At 41.6% G+C, this 22880-nt stretch overlaps 4 protein-coding genes across 12 annotated transcripts in view; 2 read left to right on the top strand and 2 right to left on the bottom strand.

The window, feature by feature from the left end:
• The first annotated feature begins 1919 nt into the window (after positions 1-1919).
• Positions 1920-6763, top strand: tomm20b (translocase of outer mitochondrial membrane 20b). Its single transcript, XM_084685099.1, has 5 exons — positions 1920-2180; positions 3304-3350; positions 5282-5363; positions 5724-5866; positions 6129-6763. Exons 1-5 carry the CDS (start codon positions 2057-2059, stop codon positions 6171-6173), a joined length of 441 nt encoding a protein of 146 aa, XP_084541225.1. The 5' UTR covers positions 1920-2056; the 3' UTR covers positions 6174-6763.
• Positions 6764-6768: 5 nt separating this feature from the next.
• On the bottom strand, positions 6769-10369 carry rbm34 (RNA binding motif protein 34). Of its 2 annotated transcripts, none has more exons than XM_084685097.1 (11): positions 10115-10369; positions 9466-9628; positions 9272-9390; positions 8874-9093; positions 8443-8502; positions 8304-8347; positions 8035-8118; positions 7840-7903; positions 7670-7712; positions 7462-7580; positions 6769-7375 (listed from the first exon to the last, which is right to left on the bottom strand). In XM_084685097.1, the coding sequence occupies exons 1-11, from the start codon at positions 10159-10161 to the stop codon at positions 6968-6970; spliced, it is 1371 nt and encodes a 456-aa protein (XP_084541223.1). In that variant the 5' UTR covers positions 10162-10369; the 3' UTR covers positions 6769-6967. The 2 variants fall into 2 exon arrangements, with proteins under 2 accessions (XP_084541223.1, XP_084541224.1); XM_084685098.1 differs by having other exon boundaries at positions 9466-9625.
• A 923-nt stretch (positions 10370-11292) lies between these two features.
• npl (N-acetylneuraminate pyruvate lyase (dihydrodipicolinate synthase)) lies at positions 11293-21272 on the bottom strand. 5 transcript variants are annotated; one of them, XM_084684984.1, is made up of 13 exons: positions 21155-21269; positions 16188-16226; positions 15952-16021; positions 15419-15492; positions 15071-15158; positions 14849-14906; positions 13958-14033; positions 13784-13876; positions 13437-13582; positions 12346-12392; positions 11893-11977; positions 11676-11715; positions 11293-11490 (listed from the first exon to the last, which is right to left on the bottom strand). In XM_084684984.1, exons 1-13 carry the CDS (start codon positions 21183-21185, stop codon positions 11342-11344), a joined length of 996 nt encoding a protein of 331 aa, XP_084541110.1. In that variant the 5' UTR covers positions 21186-21269; the 3' UTR covers positions 11293-11341. The 5 variants fall into 5 exon arrangements, with proteins under 5 accessions (XP_084541110.1, XP_084541109.1, XP_084541111.1 ...); XM_084684983.1 differs by having other exon boundaries at positions 11293-11570; positions 21155-21267; XM_084684985.1 differs by lacking the exon at positions 21155-21269 and adding an exon at positions 20885-20901 and having other exon boundaries at positions 11293-11570.
• tbce (tubulin folding cofactor E) overlaps positions 19335-22880 on the top strand; it is a 28284-nt gene continuing 24738 nt past the window's right edge. For 3 of the 4 annotated variants that reach the window (XR_014740528.1, XR_014740526.1, XM_084684981.1), the window contains exons 1-5: positions 19337-19423; positions 19697-19904; positions 20057-20141; positions 20910-21086; positions 21218-21303. Coding sequence is in view for 1 of the 4 variants with exons in the window: in XM_084684981.1 (XP_084541107.1) it covers positions 19805-19904; positions 20057-20141; positions 20910-21086; positions 21218-21303 (448 nt within the window). In the remaining 3 variants the exon portion in view is untranslated. Of the gene's footprint in view, positions 19429-19696; positions 19905-20056; positions 20142-20909; positions 21087-21217; positions 21304-22880 lie in introns of all 4 variants that reach the window. The other variant, XR_014740527.1, reaches the window with a different exon arrangement.

The raw sequence follows: 22880 nt of genomic DNA, 5'->3' as shown, positions 1-22880 counted from the left end.
TGTTGTGTGTTAATGTTGTTGTGTTTTCAACTTTTGTTTGCTTCGCTAATGTTGCTGTGGTGTGCACCCGTGGGCCACCGTAAAGTTCTCCCTTTATTAGACATTCTCTCATAGCGTGGCTCATTGGTCAATTCCCATGATGCATGGTGGTAAATAGTGTTAACACTTGCTGAGAAATTTGCCGTTTGTTCGAAATACAATTGTAACTTCATGAATTTCGTTTTTTATGTGTGTTTGCATAGAATGTAGTGTTTTGTTGCATGGTAATTTTCACTGTTGTGCTGGTTTACCATTGTAACCATGAGTTAACTGTTACATTACATATGAAAAGCTGGATTCAGACCACATTAATACCAGTGCAGCAATTAGCTTTTTCCGAATGCAGTGTAACTTTGTGAGGGCCCCAGTTCTCTCCATGTGACGGAAGGTCTGAGGCGTTTGAGAGGCTCATAAACACTTTAATTTAATAGTAATTTATGGTAAAATTATTTTAATAAAATTGACTTTGAGGTACTTACATTAATTGAAAGTGTACTTGAAAGTATTGTAAAGTATACTTTGAGGCTCCTTTGGAAGTATCCTTGATGAACTGAAAGTGCACTACACAGGCTACTTTACAGTATTCAAAAGTAAACCTTGAAATATACTAAAAGTGTACTTTAAAGTGTACTTAATGACCTAAAAAGTGGGCCAATTCAGTTTACTTAGTACAAAAATTGTATACAAATAAGTACACTGCTAGTATACTTTAAGTAACATGATAATAGTATACTTTTTGTACTTAGTATACTTACAAAATAAACTTGAAGTATACTTCTTTTTTGTAAGGGTAGCCATCATTAGCCATCGATTGTTCTTTGCGTGTGTGTTTGTACCTACAAAGAACAACCTTTTATCATGCATTGATTTCTGATCCCCAAACCATCTACTAGCCTACTGCCCCTGCGACAAGGGATAAACTCATATTCCAGAGCAGGCAGAGCTGCTGTGGGTGAAGGCGAGCATGGTTTGAATGACAGCAATCCAGTACAACCTGTTCTGCAAACGTACCCCATGCGCATTTTCAGCCAAGGTCCCCTTGGCCGATCCAGCTTGATCCTTGGCATCGCTCTCAAATTTGGTTAGAGTACTCAGCCAAGCTACATGCGTGTTTCTGCTTCCCGTGTCGACAATTTGGAGCCAGAATCATTAAGACATCACCTTCATAGACAAGGTTTTTACCAATTGGAAAACGGCAAAAACTACAATCAAATCTGAGATTTCTTAACGACAATCAGGCGAAAGAGACAAATTTAGCCGTTTAGCTCCATTCCCATTCAACATGCACTCGCTCGCGATCACCCCCAGTGGAACTGTGGTGGAACTGCAGCCACATTTGGTACAATGGGGTTTAATAGGGAGTGGCAAGGCTCTCCTTAAACAGGCTCTGCTATCTGCTTCTTGATCGGACTTGTACCACATTCTGACAGTTTTCTGCAATGCCTTAGCTCCAGCTCACAAGCTCGCGACTGGTTGTCGCAAAGTATGACGTATACAGCTAGTTGCAAGCATGCATGAGTTTCGGAGCTAGGAACAAGCTTCTGCGCAAGACCGGACGAGTCGGTCTGGAAAGATGGCGCGGTCCGTTAGGAGCTCTCGCTTGCCTCACTGCGCCACTGAGCACTTTTCATAGAAATGAATGGGGACGCCATCTTGGAAGACAGAAGTAGCTGTCTCTAGTTATATTAACTCTATGGTCTACTCCTATATAAGTCTATGGTCCCATGGCACAACGGCAACATTCGTATGAGGTGGTCAACTATAATCGTTTATTCCAGGCTTTAAACGATAAAAATTAGGTGCAATTACTCAAACCTGCCGTCAAAATTAAAATCGCGAGTTTAATCATTTGCAATCAGGCGTTCAGTAGTGACACCCCATCGGTCAAGCTATTGACGGGTCCTAAACTGTTGGTCTTTTCGCACAAGCCTGCGCCAGGTGGGTCATGACAGATCTCTGAAAATTAGCCCTCTATTCACATCCAAATATCGAGAAACAATTAATTGTTATTTAAGTTATGATGGGCGGTAGATCGAGCACGATAGCTGCCGGTGTTTGCGGTGCTCTTTTTGTTGGCTATTGCATTTACTTCGACAGGAAAAGACGGAGTGACCCCAACTTCAAGAACAGGCTCCGAGAACGTGAGTGTTGACCTACCGACCATGTACACCCCGGTTTAGGAAACAAATTCAGGGGATGTTCTTAATCCAATACCAAAACAATACGGTTAAACTTTCCTATTCCGAGGTATGGTTTAGACGGGTAGGTCGACTGTTGTTTTTTCTGAATAATTGATTGAACACTGCACTTGCACTTAATTGTGGGGTAGCTGGCTGTTGGCTAGTTAGAGCAAGATCTAGATCTAGCGATTCAACGTCTTCTCACATGGATTAGTTAGTTAATTAAACTGATAATAGCAAGCGAATTACCTAGCTAACCCGAGAACAGTTTACCTATCAAAACATTTTAGTGTCTCACAGTACGGAGAAATTAAATCACTGTTCTAACTGGACTACAGTGTGCTAGCCATTCAACTAGCTTGCCAGCTAGCCGAGCATGATTCATTGATGTAATACGCAGCTAACGTTAGCTAACTAGTTGAAGGTTGCTTACACAGAACCTGTCATGCAACATACTGCAAATCATCTTCTTATCAACCCTAACCCTAGTTTGACAAATATGATGAGCAGCTCTTTAAGTATTCAGCCCACGACGAGTCTAATGAAAGGAACAAGCCTGCTTGTTCTGTTTTGCTACTGTTAAAGGCTCTACAATCTTACTTTTATGCTTGACAACGCACCTTGTTCCGGGAGTACAACGGTACTGAGGAATGGTTTGCTTGACCCAATGTTAGTTTCCTCAAGGATCACAATGACTCTTGCTTAGAGACTTGTTGCTCTTGTGGTTAGTGGTAACTGACTTACTCGCTGTGATATATTGTTTTTATTGTTGCTTATTTCCCACAGGCAGCAAAAAGCGTCTGCTAAAAGAATAAATGTTAATAATGCCATTTGTATTCGTTTGTATTTACATCAATTACATGTCAGCCTCTGGCTAGTGTGATGCCATTCTTTACGATGTATCGTTGGTAAATTCCCCAAACGAAGTGGGTAGAACTTGTGGATAATCTTAAAGCAGAGGTTCAAAAATTCCGATAAGTCAATCATGAATGTCTGTCTAACTTTTAACTCTTTTGTAAAAAAAAAAAAATATGAGGAAAAATGCAATGAACATATTTAAAATGTGTTTATCCTTCACCTCGAGGGAGGAGAAAGCAGAAGGCTGCACAGGACAGGTCCGGACTGTCAAAGGTAAGGAAAATCGGTTGCTTTACATTTACAGGGACATTCACCCGAGGCAAGTAGGGTGAAGTGCCTTGCCCAAGGACACAACGTCATTTGCACGGCCGGAATTGAACCGGCAACCTTCTAATAGCTCAATTCCCTGACCGCTCAGCCATCTGACTCCTTAAAATTTATGTTTCAAAATTATTATTATTAATTTGATCACAACAGACCAGGAGAGTTTATTAGACCTGGGGGGTGTTCCATCAATGTCGATTGAGGGAAAGCAAGACTTATTTCGCAAAGTCCCATTTACTTTAGCGAGAGTTCCGTTCCATTAAGGTGGATTATTATAGTTCTAGCTACGTAACCAAGGATCGGGACTAGCCTGATCCGTGTCAGGCTAAAAGTCAAGCTAAACTAAACTAATTTCTAACAGGCGGAAACAGAATCTCAAAAGACAGTTCCGTCGAGTAAATTCCTGCGAAGCACTTTAGTCCATGTTCGGGGACGTAAATTCAGACTTTTTGAAGTGCAGACATGAATGATATGCGTGTTTAGGCCTACTTCCTCTCCAAAAAATATATTAATTTAAATTAACAAGTTAATAAATAATGTCACTTTATCTGTTTTCAAAAGACATTCGTTAATTGACATAAAATAAGGCCTTAGAAACTAAGCAGAGCCTCAAGACCAGTTAGAATCAATTATGGCGTATCCGTTCTTTGACAAGCCTGTGGTGGATGAATGTGCTCAGATTATCTAGATAGATTTAATTGTCATTCTTAAATAAAATAAAACAAATTTTTTATATATATATATATATATATATATATATATAAAATAACACTTTAGCAACTCTTAAGGATGGCAATGAACACATAAGAGCAGCCTACCATCCTTTGTAGAAAGTAATAGAAAGGAGAGTAGACTATAATAGTAGAAAGGAGGGTATAGATTGCAGTTTATGTAGGTAGGCCTAGACTATGTAGTCTGCAGGAATCACACACAAGGAAGCAAACCCACTGTAGCCAAGCCTTGACACTGTTCAGTCTGTCTGCATCTGTCTATGTCTTTGCATGTGGGACGTTCTTGAACTATGCCAGGAAATATGAAGGGTATACTTTGCTCTAAGCAGTACCTGAATATTATCATCAGTTTTTCAGGTAATCGTGAAACGCAAAGAATCAAGGAGACTTTTTATTCAATTGTATAAAGTATTTTCATTGTTTAAAGTAGCCTATATGTTGACAAGCCTCTATATTACTTTTCCTCTGGCTTCCCCAATATTATAGGTGCAATATATCCCTTTAACGGTCGTAATGGTTTGACAAGTTGTTTCCCTTGCCATGTTAATTGCGGCAACATTGCCCTTTTTGGGGACTCCAAAAAAACTCATATCAAAACTCATATCAATTTACGCTGCTGAAACAACACCTCTCTGCTGCTTTACGCTTTGCTTTTTGCGACATAACTGCTCTTTTCGACGATCGCCTGATCTGGGCTGCAGAGTCTAAGCTTATTGAGGTCTAGCTTGAATTAGCGTTGCCTGTTAGTGGAACGGAACGTTAGTGGAACGGCTTGAGGCTTAAGTCTAAGTTGACGTTTACCCAAGTGAGACTTATTCGTGGTAGTGCGACTTGCGTTAGCGACATTGATGGAACACCCCCCTGATACTGGAGCTAAAAACATTTTCACAACAGGGACATACGGACAATAGATATATTACATTTAGTCATTTAGCCATCCAGCAGATGCTCTTATCCAGAGTGACTGACAGTAAGTACAGGGACATTCTCCCTGAGAATATATATCTTTATCTATCCATGCTTAATTAATAAAGTTGCATGACAAATGCCCCCATGTCCACTAAAATATCTCTTAGGTTCGGACAGGTGGTTCAGTCTTGTATCTGCTTTGGATTATGAACTATGTCAACGGGTGCCTTGGTCTTTCAGCTCCCCGACTTGAAGGATGCAGAGGCTGTCCAGAAGTTCTTCTTGGAGGAGATCCAGTTGGGAGAAGAGCTGTTGGCCCAGGGTAAAAAAACAAAAGAATGATCTGCTATAGTGGTGGAAGTCCTGTTCTTTGAATTGCTTTGATATTGGTTCCAACTGAATGTACCAGGAAAAGCTACAGTCTTAGTTCCCATTCTTAGTTAGGTCACAACAGTGCTCCTCCATCACATCCTCCTTGGTGTGTTACTGATCACTGACCTGGATTGGTTTAAGCCAGGGGTGTCCAAATCCGGTCCTGAGGGCCGCTGTCCAGCATGTTTTAGATGTTTCCCTGCTCCAACACACCTAATTCAATTAAATGTCCATTTAATATCCATTCAGATATCTCCCATTTTATCCAGTAATCGGAACTCTCTCTTTATGGGCATGGTGGTCGCTACAGGAGATTATGAGAATGGTGTGGACCACCTGACTAACGCCATTGCCGTGTGTGGCCAGCCCCAGCAGCTGCTGCAGGTCCTTCAGCAGACCCTGCCGCCGCCCGTGTTCCAGATGCTGCTCACCAAATTACCCACCATCAGCCAGGTACCAGGCCTGCTTACCCAGTACCATAGCCCATGTAGTACTGCCTGTCCGTCTTGGTGGAGCTGTATGAAGACTCTTTGGCAGCTTGCATAATCGTGCACTTGCACAAGTCTGAATTTAAGGCACCCAGTGAAGGTTTAAGATTTGTTGTTTTTTAAACTGCTAAAGTTTTGGATATAAGTGAGTGATTTGCTGGTAAATCATCTTGTTTCCTGATCTTTTGTAAGTACTTAGGTAACGGTTTTCCCTCTCATCTCAACAGCGTATTGTGAGCGCACAGAGCTTGAGCGAAGACGATATAGAATAAGAGAAGGCCTTGGATTAAACTCCTCTGCTTGAAAATACTCCTGTCCTGTGGCGACCAACTTCAACATCAAACAGCCAGTTCTATGAAAGAATGTTGTGTTACCTGGTTAATCTCATTCTCATTTAAAACTATGCCTCAAGGGTTGAATCTGTCCTTGCAGCATCCTGTGTCTAAATGAAAACAGCAACATTTGCCCGTCCAGTTCCCTATTGTTTTCATTGATCACATTGTCATGCTGTTTTCTTCTTCAGAAATGAAGTTGATTGTATACAGGTGTCAAGTTGGCAAAACTCTCCCTTACCCTTATTTGTAGCTAAGACAAAACAATATACTGTATGCAGAGGGAAAGTTACCCCATCATTCAGTCCACTAAACTGGTTTATTGTTTGTGTTAAATGTCTTTGAACGATAGTGTTCGGATATAAAATATTGTGGGGGGAGGGGGGTCTTGAGAAAACAAACAGGTCTTTACTCAAAGTATTTCAGTTATTCATTTCAGTCTGACAAAATACTTAAACTGTGATGGGTTTTTTTCTTTTGAAGAGGCCACTCGTAAGAAATGAAAATAAAAGGTGGATGAAACACTGAAATCTACTTGTTGAATGTTTCCCCATTGTCTATCCTGTTTTAATAGGCAAAAAATAGTAAATTCTCTAAAACATTGGTAAGGAAGTTGAAAGCCCACATGTATAACACATACAACCTCAGAGGTATTTCTGGCAAAAACTCTGACCCACATCTGAATGGGCAGGATATCAGATACATATACAGTTCAATGCTTCAATACAGATTCTTCAAATGTGGACAGTCTTCTGGCTCCTCCTGGGTCTGAGTTTCTTTTTCAGCCCTTTCTTTTTAGGTTTCTTGGTAGGGTCGGTCATCTCACCTTTGAAAGACTCGGAGGATGTGTTTTGATATTTGTTTGGACTCTTAATGAATGGCTTTCCCATGGATTGGTTTTGAGGTCCCTGCCGTGGTCTTCTCTTGAACTCAACCTTACTGGTACCTTTGTCCTTCACCCTGACCATTGTTTCACTTCCTTCTGTCTCTTTGTTAGGACCCTTGTCTCTCCTCACTCTAGGTCCTTTCTTAGAAGCCATTTTGATGGCCTTGTCCTTTGGGACAGACCTCTTCACACGAATGCTCCTGTCCTGGAGTTTGGAACCGTTCAGCTTCAAAGCCAGCTGGACAGAATCTGCACTCTATCAACAGGAGCATACATTATATTAGCAGATTATATTAACAAGTAATAACAGTAGTAGATTAAGTGTGTATTTTTGTGTCCCACCTCAAACAAAATGTAGCCAAATCCCTTGCCCATCCCGGAGTTCACGTCCCGTACCAAACGCACTCCCTCCACTGTACCACACTCATCGAAGTGTTGCCGTAAAGGCAACTCATTTATTTCTGAAAGGAAACATGCATTAAAGAAAAAACAGTGTGCACTGTTTTCCTATTTACTAACAACATTTATGCAGTCTAGAATAGATACTTACCAAATGGAAGATTTCCAACAAAAATAGATCTCTTGTGGTCGTGCTAAAAATCAAGATTGTTTTAGGCATTAGCATTTGTTTTATTTTTTACTGAAGGAAGTTTGTCAGCTGATGTGCAGGTTTTGCTTCAATATTTTAAAGTCAGTACAATTCAATAAAAGGACACTTACAAGGGAATTTTGGGAAACCTTGTCAACTCTTATATGAAAGCCTTTTTCAATCTCCATGCCATTCCTGCAATCATAGGGGCACATGAATACCTTGACGAGCCAGGTCTTTCATATAATGCACAAGATTTTCATCCCAATATCTAAATGACTTCTTTTCCGGTAGCACATAATGTGTCTTACTGAAGTTTACCTTACCTTTCCAGTGCCTGTACAGCTCCCTCCTTATTTTTGAATACCACATATGCATTGATACTTGTTTTTTGACAATGAACCTTGCGTCTATAGGAGGAAAACACATAAAATATATAAATATAACTCAACCTGTCCCTTTTATTTTTCCTTCACCTTCCAAATAAACCCTACATCAGATTGGATTTAAAAAAAAATATATATGCACTGCAGAAAATGTGTCAAATTGTTTATTATACTAGATACTGTTAAAATTCCCGAATAGTTAGACTTACTGAATGGTAGCACACTTCCGTGACATGCCAGGATCCTCTCTCACCTGTGGAGAAAAAGTGTTTTACCAGTCACAGATCATTGTGTGTGACTTGGTAGATAGACAATTCACGTCTGTAAAAAGTTGAGTTGAGCCTTTACCAGTGATCGGAAACGAATAGATTCAATAAGCCCTTTGTCCTTGAAGATTATTTTCAGGGTCTGAAAAAGTTAAATTAGCAAATGATTTCCTCGTTATGTAACATTTTAAAACATTCTGTTAAACTCCATACACACCATTTGACAAGTATATTTTCTTCACAATTGCATGACTCAACCAAATTTTCAGTACGATGACCATTATACTTAAAGTGAGCCTAAAATATTGCACCAACACTGCCAGTTTCCAAAAAGGGTGTTTGAGTCATTTCTATTACAATACTCCAATACTTTTAGGATGTATTAATTTACATGACAAACCAAAGTTTGAAATAAATATTAAATTCCCTGACTATAAATATTCTGTGACAGTGGAATCCCTGTGTGCATCATTGCATGTCCAATGCTGGTAAAAAAAAAGTTGTTATGTTTACTTTTTTAGTACAACTGACAGGCAAGTTGCCAACAAACACTGTCCTCTTCAGCTTTATCCTCTCCTCCACTCTTTCAGTCTTCTGTCTTTTTGTTGCCCTCTTCTCCTCCACCTCCTCCTCCATAGGGCCCTCCTGTCTCACATCTAAAACTTTCCTCTTCACCTTCTTGGGGGTCTTTGTGACATTCTCATCTGCATCTGCATTCTGTAGGGCACTCTCTCTGAGTAAGAGTGTGTGAGAGACATTTGCATTAAGTATCTAGCTGCATTGTAACAAAAGTATATCAAGCAAAAAGATATAGCAACACCCATGCAATACAGAATGCAAACAATTATGTTTTTCATAAGAAATGTAAATAGTCTTTAATTGTATTCTGTTTCCTTTTATTTTAGACACACCTGTTTTCCACCTTTTGGTCAGCAGCAGATTTTCTCTTTGTAGCTTTCTTTTGTTGGTGGTTGCTTGGGCCTTTTACTACTGCATCTCCCTTGTCCTCCTGCTTGCTCTTTGGAGCAGGCTATGTACGTAAGGCATTGTGTCAACTTTATATATATATATATATATATATAACACTTCTCCAAACATTGCTTACCTTCACTGCAGGGACATAAATGAGGGCCTTGGCTGGAGGTGCAGATGAGAATAAAGCTGCCAGCGATCTAGAGCTGGATGAAGCTTCCTTTAGAAACAAGCTGCCTGATACTGATCCAACCATATAGTCAGATGATTGACTGCTGGTAGCTTGCTCCCCCCTACTGAAAAAAACGTGATGCTCGAGAATGAGTTTGAACAGATGCATTTTCCTGGGAAGTTATGGTTCCTTTGATCACCATACAGCTGTTCAAAGTAGTTACGTTCATGTTTTTATGGAAGTTGGCTGCATACTCAATTATTAAGAATTTTTGCTCATCAGAAATTTACAAAAGCAGACATCCCAAGTCTCCCGGAAGGTCCGGGAGACTCCCGCATTGCGGACGCCCGCAAATACTATACAATCTCCCGGAAATCGGGGATTTTGTATTTCGAACGAGCGAGGGACTGTGAAATGGTCATATATGTTAGAGACAATTGTATTTCGCGCGTCATGAGAGCGTTTGGGGGGGGGGGGGGGGGGGTTACGTGCTGGTTCCGAATTAAATTTTATTTTAAAGCTAAATGTATGCTAAATACCATAGGTGGGGCATTACAGTCGTTAACGTTATTTGAAGAACTAGTAAAGAACATTAAAAATAATTACAAACCTCTCCTCATGAAGTGTTTTCTTCGTCGTCACTTCATGGTTCCTCATGGTTCACTTCACTAGCTCCGATTCAGATTTTTGCTACAACTTTACTATTGACAGTTCTATAATTCAATTCACTTACAGCTAATAGTGTTGGGAATTTGCCGTTAAATAACAAGTTCTAAGTTGAACTTTAAAACTGTATAACCTTAAATTCTCTTCTCGTTTCGAAGCCGTTCCCTCATGTTTTCCATCCATTGGAAAGGTCCGTCACTTCAATATTTCCTAGTGAAACTACAGATTTAGTACCAAAGGTTCCTACGTAAGCGAGAGTCACCCCGGCAACACTAAAAATAATCTTTGAAGTAGTTGATCAAATAATGTAGCCTACATGGTATATCATCTCTGTATATCATCCAATCATTCAATTATTCCATTCAATCTGGTTGAAGTGACAACTGATACTGTATAGCGCTTTTGGCCATGTTTGAACACACACTGGAGCCCCAAACATATAATATAAAAAGGTATCCATTTATTAAGACATTTGCGAGTGTGTTTGCAAAGTTGAAAACGTACATAATTCCCTTTTTAGTCTGGACTAATATATATTGTAAAGGACCAGTTTCCCATACATGGATTAAGCTTTGTCTTCAAGTCAGATAAAATTCAATGAAGATCTCCATCATCCAAAAAGATTTGACTAGGACTAGGCTTAATCCATGTGTGGGTAAACTGGGCCAAAAAGTATGTTGGACTAGTCTTAATACATATGTGATGTAGGCCTAGTTAATGTAGTGCAATGTCCTCCATTGCAATAAAGTACAGTAATATTTAAACAATGAGGCTTTCAATGTACATTGGCAGCAAATCAACTAAGAGGTGGCAAATTAACTGAAAGTCTGGAGTGTTTCTCCGGCTGCTGAGAACAAGACAGTAAACACCATTTGGTATCTGTGTTATTACTGCTTGACGAGAATGAGGAAGTCAGAACCCGTTTCCATAGCGATCTGGAGTCGACACATGGACAAGTAAACTGAAGGAGTGTGGAGCACATTTCTATATTAACCCCAACATCAGGACTGGCCCACAGGAATGTACTGTACTGCATTCAATTCATTCTCACAGCAGATCTTACCACTCAAGTGAAACCTAAAAGGCACCATATCGAACATTTGAAAATAATAATGCAATGTATTCATTTAGCAGACACTTTTATCCAAATTGACACATGGGGATCTCTTGATCAAGCGTTTGACTGCAGATCACTGGGCTTACACTCCCTCCCCCTCCAAGAACGGTGACCTATGACTTCTGCCCCGATGAGCTGTCCAGGGTGTAGTGGAGCCGCTGCAGGGAGAGAGCGCTGGAGGCGATGGGGAGGGGGTCGCAGGGCTGGAGGGGCAGGCGGGGGGGGCCCAAGTTAATACCTGACACCTCACTCATCAGCTGCTTGTTCATGGGCAGGTCGAAACCTGCACAGATACATTCACACACGCACACCAAGACACAGGTCAAACCCAGACAACAAAAGCAAAGCCAAAGCATACCAGACAAGTAAGCAGCAAGCATCCACTCACCTAGCTTGAAGAGGTCAGACATGACAGCCTGGATCTTAAACTGTAGAGAGAAACCACCATCATAACACACTACTGTTTTAAATCATGTCAGCAAGCTCCTCAAGGAGCATTTGAATTGACTTATAATTGGGACCAGATGGGACTGATTGTGGTGTAAATCAAGCAGGCCCTAGTGTGTGACAGCCTGCCCAAGGGGCCTAAGGTCTGACTGGCCTACCTCTATCTCCCTGGCTGTGGTAAGGTTACCTCCTTCAAACAAAGCCAGCATCTTGTTGTTGGTCAAGCCTATGTAATTGTACGTGCTGGAGGGAGGGGAGGGTGAGGAGAAGAGAGTGAGGAGGAGGTGGAGAGAAGGAGGAAGGCAGAAGGTCAGTCAGATGTTGGGTTTACAGACACACACATGTACATCCCAAACAAAAATCAATCCCATCCACTTAGAGTAAGGTTGTCATGGTTGTCATCATCAACAATTAGAAACAGTGGGATTAGAATATGATGAAGAGGGAGGAGGATGAGAAGGGAGAGAAAGAGGTGGTAAGGGAGGTGGAAGGACGAAGGAGAGACAGGATGAAAAGGGAGAGACAAGTGGAGGGTTGGAGGGAGATACAGGGGGGAGGAGGGAGGGAGAGACAAGGAAGAGGGACAGGAGAAAGAGGAGATGGAGACCCACCTGCCCACAGCTCCACAGGCACCCATGGCCAGACCTCCCAGCAGTTGCTGATGAAACACAAGAAGACCACACAGCACTTCTTCACACAATGTAGACAATCAAACAAAACATTTTTTTTTGAGAAAGATAAAGAAGAATAGAGTGTGTGAGACAGAGAGATGGAATTAGAAAGGGATAGAGGGTGTGAAAGATGGTAAATGGACTGTATTTATATAGCACAGTAACAGCATGGCGAGCCTCAAACACTCTGGAACCACGCATGGCTCAAGGATGTCTACGCGTGTGTGGAATTTAATGGTTATTTCTCTGTATTGGTAATAAGTATGCTCTCTAAAAATGTTTGATATGTTACTCTGGAACGTATTTGCCCTGTCAATATTGTTGCAATATTGCAATATTGTTGCCCTGTCAATATTGTTGTGTTGACTTTTGTTATTTGCTAACAAGATGCCAACACTTTGCTGACCATCATCACTACTGATGTGATTATCTGAGGATATGAAGGAGTCCACTGTTATGCTTGATATGGTTAACTAGTGACAAAGGGACCGCAGGACAAAAATAGAAAAACAAAAACCATTAGTGTCTCAAGTAATGTAACTTTTGGCATGCAACTATTTGAGATGAGACGAGTAAGAAAGCTAAAGTCCACTACTGAAGAATCATTATAAGAGGGTGTATAAAAAGCATGCTGGAAATCAAACCAAAAAAGTTTGTTTTAGAGAGAGATGAAGAAGAATAGAGTGAGTGAGACAGAGAGAGGGAATTAGAAAAGGATAGAGGGAGTGAAAGAAAATTACATGGTAAATGGACTGCATTTATATAGCACTTTTCTACCTTAGCGGCAGTCAGACATTTTTGGCCTCTTGTTCACCCATTCACTTGCAAGGCGCTACTCTGCCCATCGGGAGGAACTTGAGGTTCAATGTCTTGCTCAAGGACACTTTGGCACACAGCGTGGATGAGTTGGGGACAAACAACCAACCTTGCGATTAACACCCCCCCCCCCCCAGCTCTACCCCCTGACCCACAGCCACCCGAGGACTAGAGTGTGACAGGAAGGGAGAGACACAGGGAGGTATATTTCTGACCTCATCCACCCCGTACAGCACTGACCAGTGGGCAGGACAGTAGCTCACACATAACCCCAGGTCCAGCAAGTCAGTTCCACTGAACTTCACCCCCCTGAAGGAGGGAATCTGCGTCTCTATCCCCTCCAGCACATCTCTGGCCGCCACTGGGGTAGTAGGAGGGAACAATAGAGGGGAGAGAGGAGAGAAGTGTGTTGCTCAATGTGTCAATTATCAAGAAATACCCTAAAAGTGTCACCTATATGGAGCTGTCTATACTAGAGTGTGGGAGCATGTGTACGTATGTGCACATGGGTGACCGGTGTTTGTGGGAGAGTGAGCATGTCTGAGTAAGTGTGTGTACTCACGGTTGACTCCGGTCACAGCAGGGAGGTGATAGTAGTAGAACGGCAAAGAGGGGGCCGCCATCGCTACTTCCTTTAGGTACAGCTTCAGAGAATCTACACACACACACACAATGAGCTGACTGCTGAATAAGCAGGCAGAGCAGTTCCAGCAGGGAGCCAGGTGTTGGTACTGACCTACACTGGACGGTTTGAGGAAGGATGGAGAGATGACAGCTATCCCATGTGCCCCAGCTGTAACAGCATGGCGAGCCTGGAGAGAGAGATAGAGGGCCTGAAACACTGGAACCACGCATGGCTCAAGGATGTCTACCGGTGTGTGGAATTTATTGGTTATTTCACTGCATTAGTAATAAGTATACTTTCTAAATGTTTGATATGTTACTCTGGAACGTATTTTCGCTGTCAATATCAGACATCCCAACCTGCAACCAGAGACTCATTTACGGGAGCCCCCCCCCCCCCCCCGGGAGATTTTATAGCATTTGTGGGCGTCCGGGAGCCGCTATTGAAATGCGGGAGACTCTCGGAACTTCCGGGAGACTTGGGATGTCTGCAATATTGTTGCAATTTCCTCTGAGTGTTGACTTTTGTTATTTGCTAACAAGATGCCAACACTTTGCTGACCATCATCACTACTGATGTGATTATCTGATGATATGAAGGAGTCCACTCGTATGCTTGATATGGCTAACTAGTGACAAAGGGACCGCGGGCTAAAAATAGAAAAACGATAACCATTAGTGTCTCAAGTAATGTAACTTTTGGCATGCAACTATTTGAGATGACACGAGTAAGAAAGCTAAAATCCACTACTGAAGAATCGTTATAAGAGGGAGTATGAGAAGCATACTGGAAATCATTGTTACTTTGAAAGACACACCTAGAGCTTGATAGCAAGGTCTTCCATGCTTCCATGTTTGCAAACATTAAAGTTCTCGACTAAATTGCATTTGCTGTTTAATGTCTTAAGCACTCACCTTGTGTATCAATAAATAGATATAGCATGCTGTGGTCAAATTTCACAACAGTGTATGTGCATGCATGTCTGTGTGTGCACTTACTCACCAGTTCCTGCGAATCTTTTAGACTCATACAACCCACATGTACTATCACCTGCTCCAACCTACACACACACACACACACACACACACACACACACACACACACACACACACAGACACACACACACACACACAGAGTAAGCGTTGCGAGACAGGCATGTACATATTACTTCCTGTTGCTGAGTCACACAGATGAATGGACCCCCCCTCCTCCTTTCAGGCTTACTTGTTGTTGCCCTGTTGACACCACTCCTCCGCCAGAGCCTTTCTCTCTTTCACACTGAGAGACATCCCCTCCCCTGTAGTACCATTCACTGAGGGGGGAGGAGGAGGGAAGGGGAGGAGGGTGGAAGAAGGAATAGGAGAAAAAGGGGTAGACGGGAGGAAAGAGGGGGGAGGCAAGGATGGGAGGGAAAGGAGGTAAGGGATAGTCAATGAGAAGCAGCATATCTACAGGTCACAGAACATTCTGGTCTCACAGGTTCTTTATGAAGGATGAAGGGGCAGCGAGAGCAAGGATGGAAGCATGGAGAGAGCAGGGGTGGAGAGAAAGAGAGAAGGATAAAGCTCTTACCAAAGACACGTTTAACACCTTGTTTCTCGATCAGATACGCAACATAGGGCTTGATCTGGGACAAGTTTATCTCACTGAGGCAAAAAGGGACGGGGAGGAAGAGAGAGATGGCGATAAAGATGGTGAGAGATATATGGTGGACATAGAGGAGGAACAGAGAGATGGTGAGAGAGACAAGGAACAGAGAGAAATAGTGAGAGAGAGATGGGGAGAGGGAGAGAGGACATTAGATCATTAAAACACAACCGTACACAACAGTTATAGGATTTAAGTCAACCTAAGTGAACAAGAAAGCTCCAGAGCACCTACAACAGATATGATACAGTTGATCATTAAATATTGCTCACTAGTCACCAGGCTTTGTCATAGATTCACAGAGATTATTGCTTGTTTTTTCTAGGTTGTACATGTCCTCGATGACCCTATTTTCCAGGTTATACATTTATTGGATCCTTGTTTCCATTCTGTTCTAGGTTAGACACCTTGCTGCCCCTATATTCTAGGTCATACTGGTATAGACCCAGAGCTCGTACCCCTGTTCAGAGAGAGGAGTGAAGGTGGCAGCAACCAGCCCAGTGGGTTTTCCTGCTTCAACGTTCATGGCTATGGGAGGAAACAGACACACACAATGTGCTGACACTCACATAACATACATACACAGGGAACAGCTTGTTCTGGCTTGAAGTTAAACTCTGACATTAAGATAACAGAGATTTACCCCTAAAGTGAACCCTTCATAAAGCATAATGCATTCAAGAATCCCACTTACTGTCAGTGGCTAAGGTGTCTTGTCTTGAGCCTTCACAATCTGGAACAGCAAGAATTAGAGTCAGGTGACAGCAGACAGGAGAATCCAGTTGTTCAACAAGTCAATACCCGAGTCTGTCACGGCTGTCACCTGACTGATGCTTTTATCTCTGCTAATGGCCGCCGCAAAGCACGGACTCAGAGCCTGTTTAAGGAAAGCCTTGCCACTCCCTATTCAGCCCCATTGTACCGAATTTGGCTGCAGTTCCATCAGAGTTCCACTGGGGGTGATCGCGAGCGAGTGCATGTTGAATGGGAGTCTATGGAGCTAAACGGCTACATTTGTCTCTTTCGCCTGATTGTCGTTGAGAAATCTCCGATTTGATTGTAGTTTTTGCATGTTTAACATGGATTATAGGTCGAAAGTTGAATGAACGAGTACTTATGTCCTTTTGATTTCTTACAGGGTGGGTCGTTGTTGCCCATAACACGCTAGCATTCTGCTAATGAATGCCGATTGGTTAGTGAAGGACTGATACGACCAGAGCTCCCGCTTGATGGCATCCGAAGCGGAATCAGAATGTCAGAGCATTAGCAACATTAGCAACAACACTAGCAAGCCAAAACTCTTTCTAGCATGTGTATTGACAGGGAGAGCCTAACCTGTCAGCTGTGTTGATGACGTGAGAGAAAATAGTAAGTGACCAGAGCTTGCCGTAAAGCAGTAGCTCTGGTCGTACGATGTGTATGACGTCAATGACATTTTCAAAAGATTTTTAGAACAGAAAGACGACTTTAAAACATCTAACAGCCAGCGGTGTGTATTTCTTTTGCCTCCCCTTTCGAATTCAGAATCAAATTACTAGACAAAAAATTATATCCTGAGAAAAGTGGATTTTGAGGGGTACCGCTCCATAGACCTCCATTCATTCTACACTCGCTCGTTAGCGCCCTCACATGGAACTTCAACCAGTTCAGAACCCGGAAGTTTCCCGAGAGTGGCAGTTCTCTCTATATTAGACATTCTGCGGACTCTTGCGAGGACACTTCCGGTTTTTGCTGTTTCGCAAACTCACTTTCAAAATAAAAGCGTGGTCTTACGTAGAAACGACTGAATTCGGAAGCACAATCTACTCCATGTTCAGATTTAAGAGGTCAGAGTTATGATAACAAGTAGAACCTAGTTAAAGGGCTTAAATTATAATAGTTTGAAAAAAAAGATTAAAGATTTATCAGTCTGGTTATTTGTACTGGCAAGATCAAAAATATGCAACTGAGCCTGCCAAATTGTTGCCTACATAACGTTTTGTACTGTGACATCACCAGGGGACAGGTGGTGTATGAATGTTACATCCCTGGACCAGAGAGGTGGCAACACCCCAAAATGGTGGCAATGGCCCACACTACATCTCCCAAAATCCCTCACCAAGTGGACTGGTGTGTAGATGTGTGATCCACCTAATTAAGTTAGGACTAGAAAAGGGGGGAGGGGAAATAGCAGGGGGAGAGACCAGAGAGACTAAGGGCACATGGCTGGCTCGTTTGGACCAGGGAGAAGTTGGGTGAGTGACGGACGGCTTTTTGAAGGGGAAAGTCATTGTTGTTAAAACTTTTGTGGATTTTTGGTGGCTGGTGGAAGTTGGAAAAAAAAACCCTGCCTGAGTTGATTTTTGTTATCTGCTCCTTCCCACCCCGTTGCACTGCCTCACTCTTGCCCTTTCTGTTGACAAGTCATAGGGTTCAATGGTTTTATAACAGCTTCTCACGACTTGTGCCATGACCCGACAAGTCATGGAACTCAAGCCCTGTCACCCCAGTCTTGTCAATCCTGCTCCTGAGGCTACCACCTCAAGGGACCATAGACCCATTTTGGGCCATGATTGAATGTGTAATTTATGTACCTTGAGCTGTTATATGTGAGAGAAAGAAGAGAGAGTGTGAATGATTCCTATTACTTTGCTGCACATCAGAATTTAGGCAACAGGCACAGGAGGAATCTGTCAAGAAAGTAGGAGTAAACTGATTATGATCTTGCTGACAAATCAGAGGAAAAGGGATGACACAAAGGCTCAAAGAGGGAATAGTACAATATGGGTCAAGAAGGTCAAAGGATGTTCTGAGGAAACATATCATGCACACAATATGCTGACTGGGCACAACTGTAATTTCTCATTTCTCAGTCATGTGATTAAACATAAGGACTCTGATGCTAGTGTAACATAACTGATCATAACATCCATTGAGTGATAGCCTTCCCCTCTTTACCAACATTGTAGTGTCCTCTCATGAAGCCTTTCTGTCCTCCTCTTTCCTCTGGTTTGTATTTTTCTTCTCTTGTACAGTTTACTCCTACTTTCTCTCACTGACTTCTTCCAGATTCACTGGTTCTGTGTCTACCTTAGCATACATACCAAGCCTTTACTGTCTCCAGAGAGAGCCTTGGGCCTGAGAACAGTCAGTCTTTGGTAAATGTCAAGATTTGTCACGATTGAGAGTAGTCAGTGATTTTGAGGCTTTATAAATGAAGGGGACCACATGAGTGGTCTCTCTCACCCCTTATCCACAGTGGGTGTAGGAGTAGATTGCAATTATGTCTGTGGACTGTTTATCATTCATGTCACTCTCCCATCAACAGGATCAGACTGTGGAAAATCATCAAACACAGTTGGTGGTATGGTTAAATCACTTAAAGTATGATTTCATAAAGCAGATCCATAAAAGCTGCTGAATTAGCCTATGGGCCAGTAATACTTTCTATATGGGGAAAGTTATTGGAGGGAGTTTACAGGGCTAGGATTGTCTGGATTGGCAATGTTTTTGTTTGTCCCCAGATGTAGGCCTACAACCTTTTTTGATCTTGCTGACAATGGTTGGCTGTAAACAACACGTCTTGTAATCTAACTTGTCTCATCTAAAATACAATCTGGAAGCACATAACAATATTTATATTTAAAACACAATAACATAATATAAATATAAAACATAATATAATATAACTATATAAAGGGCCATGTCGATATACCTAATATTCATACCCAAGCACATAGCCTACCTCAATAACTGCAATGTAGGCCTAAAAACAAGTTCAAAACAAAGTACGGAAGTGTATTAGTTTGTATTCTTTCAAGTTTGTTCATTGGATGTGTGAAACCTTTATTTTGAAATCCATAAGAAAGCCACACTACAAGTGTATACCACCAGTTAACTGGTCGTTCCCTACTGTCTCAGAAACCAAAGGGGGTCTAATTTATGACTAAGGTAATGTAAGTTAAGTTTAAACTCACATTCTGCAAAATGAATATGTACGGTTTATTCATAATAAATTATTACGTAAAAGGAAAAGTGCGCTGCTAGTTGCAATGCTCAGCAGTTGTTGACAACCTAGCTACCTAGTAGGTAGCTATTCAATATAGCAGGAGTTCACTTGGCTAATGATGACATGACATGCTGCTACAACTAGTTTTAATTTATCACCCTCGATGTCATTCAGTAATTTCGTTGTTCTCTTTTACACTGGGGTCTGTTCCCTAGTTGACAGGCTGCCTAGCTACTTGCTAACAAACAGCTAGCGTTAACTTGTTTGGTGAAGTAGTAATCAACATTCAGCCAGTCACCGACCAGCCATACGCCAGCACCACCATGGACGAAGGCTTGCCATCAGACACTGTAGGGAGTCGTGTATCGTGCGATGGAGAGCGGGGCACGGTGCGGTTTGTTGGCACCGTACCACCAACTACTGGTACACCCCACCCACCCCCTTGCCTCCACATACAGTCTTGACGTGAAGCATTTATCCAGTGCTAACCACACATGACTTGCTTGGTTTTCGCACAATTTTTTATTATAGATGTGTTATCCAGAATGCATTCACCCATGCTAAAATTCCCCCAGGGCTGTGGCTTGGTGTGGAGTGGGACAACCCTGAGCGAGGTAAACATGATGGCACCCATGAAGGAATCCACTACTTTACATGCAGGTAAACTGTCCCTGCTAACTTCTATCAAACTGTATACTCATTAAATACTTATAAAGAACTAGCCCCTGTCATTCACATTTCACACACTGAAATCTGATGCTGAGATTTTATTTATTAAAATATTTTATTATATGGCAACGACGGTACGAGCTTTATGATAGTCATGGGTAGTCATGCCAGACGCGTATTGCCCTCCTCAGCGGTCAATACGGCTCCCTATTGCCCTCTGACGTCATCTGCAAAATGAGCGACGAGTCAGCTGCTGAGTTTTACTATCCAGATGATGCTGAAAAGATTTGTCATCGAAAGTGAGGATGAAGACTAGACTCTTTTAATCACTTGTGTCGTTATTTTGTGTTGAAATTAAAGCCATTTTAGCAGAACCATGTTGTCCGCTTTCTATCAAAAGTAATGAGTTGCTAGGCAACACATGAAACACAGCGTGAGAAGACTTGAGAGCTAGCTACAATTAGCCTAGAGGTACCATTTATTTTCGTTTACAAAATGAAAAGCTAAAAATGCCATATAATAAACTACTTACTAACCTCGACCGTTCGGTCATGCCGGGAAATATCATACGTTCCAGCCTCAGTTTGATATTTCCCGGCATGACCGAACGGTCGAGGTTAGTAACGCTAAGTAGTTAATATCAATATTATATGAAAGACATGGAAGCATTTTGAGTGGACAAACACACTTCAGCAGTCTCTTAAACATTCATATTCAATATACATACAAGTCACCTCATGTTCTCATGTTGTACTATAGGTACCCAAAGGGGGGTTCCTTTATACGTCTCAAGAAGGCCAGTTTTGGGGTGGACTATCTAACAGCCATCCGAGGACGCTACAAGAAAGAAATACAGCAGATTCTGAAGGAAGAGATAACCATCTCCTCCAAAACAGTGGAGATGGTTGGCTTTGAGGCTGTCTCTGAGAAACAGAAGTAAGACTGGATGAATTCTGAAAGCTACAAGCTATGATAACAAATGAACTTGGGAACAAACACATTACCTGTTTGGTGCTCTTTTGGTGGATTAGTCATTGTTTTCTTGTGCTATTTCAACTGTTCCTCAGGGAAGAGTTCCTTACAACTGTAGCACTCAGGATGTGTGAGGTGTCCAAACCTGGTGTGGAAAACGAAATCCGGAAAGTCACTCCTCGTATCCTTTTTTATTGGGTGTGCTTGCCTTTGGTAAATACTGAAATAGTAAAGGATCAAATGAAATACTAACAATAGTGACCGGCGGGATAATACAGGTTGTTTAATGTTTGCACCTTCCTGCCAAAGCAAATCCCTTGTCTGTGCAAACTTTCATGGCTACCTAGTCTAGGTATGAACTGATTAATTCTTTGCTGGACAACAGTTTAATTGGAAACGTCATACAGTATTTCCAACAAACTAGTTTTATTTGTCAATCCTCCCCTTCCCCCCCACCCATGTAAGCTTGTTACTAGTGCTGTCAGTTTAACACGTTATTAACGGCGGTAACGCAAACCCATTTTAACAGCATACATTTTTTTAATGGCACGATTAACGTTCTTTCTGGCCAAGCAAACGTTGTAGTTTTTTCACATGCTGTTGCAGCAACTACTACACCACACCAGATTGAGCTAGACCGGAAAGAAAACAGGCACGCCGCACACACTTGTTTGCTAACGTTACGTTTTGAGTGGATGGCGAGCGCGAGACGCCTAAATGGATGCCAACAAATTTCTGAATGGAACATTTACTTTTAAAAAGTTGACCAAAGTGTGTTTTGTCGTTGTGAACTGAGCTATCATTGCAGCACGTCCAGTCTGAAATATCACTTGATGACCAAGCACACAGCTGATGCGAATTCTCCGCCCCCTCGTCAAAGACAGGCGATTGTAATTTTGTTATAAATCAAAATAAAAACATTTGCACTAAGCAATCCGATACAGTTTTCCATGTTGATAAGAAAATATATAAAAAAATTTTGGACAAAAAGAAATCAATGGACATTTAGAATAGACAAATGTGCGATTAATCGCGAGTTAACTATGGCATTAATCGTGATTAAATATTGTAATCGTTTGACAGCACTACTTTTCGTTTTTTGGGGCATGTTTCCATTTGCAGAGGGTACAGTATCCCAGCAAAAATACCAGAGTGACAACATTGTTTGAATCAGCTAGTTTCAAAGGGATTTGATTAAATGCAAAATGAATAAACTCTTAAAAATAACAGTAAGAGGGGAGTATAATATAGTCATAATATAGTTTAAGACAATTTTTACACATAATTGCTTTTTTCTTAGTTTTGTTGCAATTGTTTCAACTAGGCTATGTGAGGCTCCCTCCCATATCACTGTCAGCTTACGCCTTGCTCTAAGGAAAATAAGATAACCTTGTATCATTCTACACTTTCACGCTTGGTATTTTAAAGAGTAAATAAGCAGCAACAAATGTATCCTTTTTAATCTGCATTCTTTGATATAAAGTGCATACTTAATAAAAATAATACTGTACATATTAAGACATCAGTTATAAGTACTGAATGCAAGTACACTTGTGAAAACCCGTCTTTTTCCCAATTTTTTTCTTCCAACTATTAATATTTGATAATAGTTAAATTAATGTTTGGAGGTGATGTTCCAGCTGAAGTGTCCGCAAGCACACCTCACAATTTCCCCAGAAATTGTACCTCCTTATTTTTTATGTCTTGACTGTAATTTGTAGATTTTGCAATTGTTCATATTTTTTTAACAGTCACCGA

This window comes from Hypomesus nipponensis, chromosome 21 (assembly GCF_054491055.1).
Source record: "Hypomesus nipponensis isolate SF chromosome 21, ASM5449105v1, whole genome shotgun sequence".
Taxonomy (NCBI): domain Eukaryota; kingdom Metazoa; phylum Chordata; class Actinopteri; order Osmeriformes; family Osmeridae; genus Hypomesus; species Hypomesus nipponensis.
Note: the sequence above shows the minus strand (reverse complement) of the source record. Positions and strands in the feature narration are given on the sequence as shown.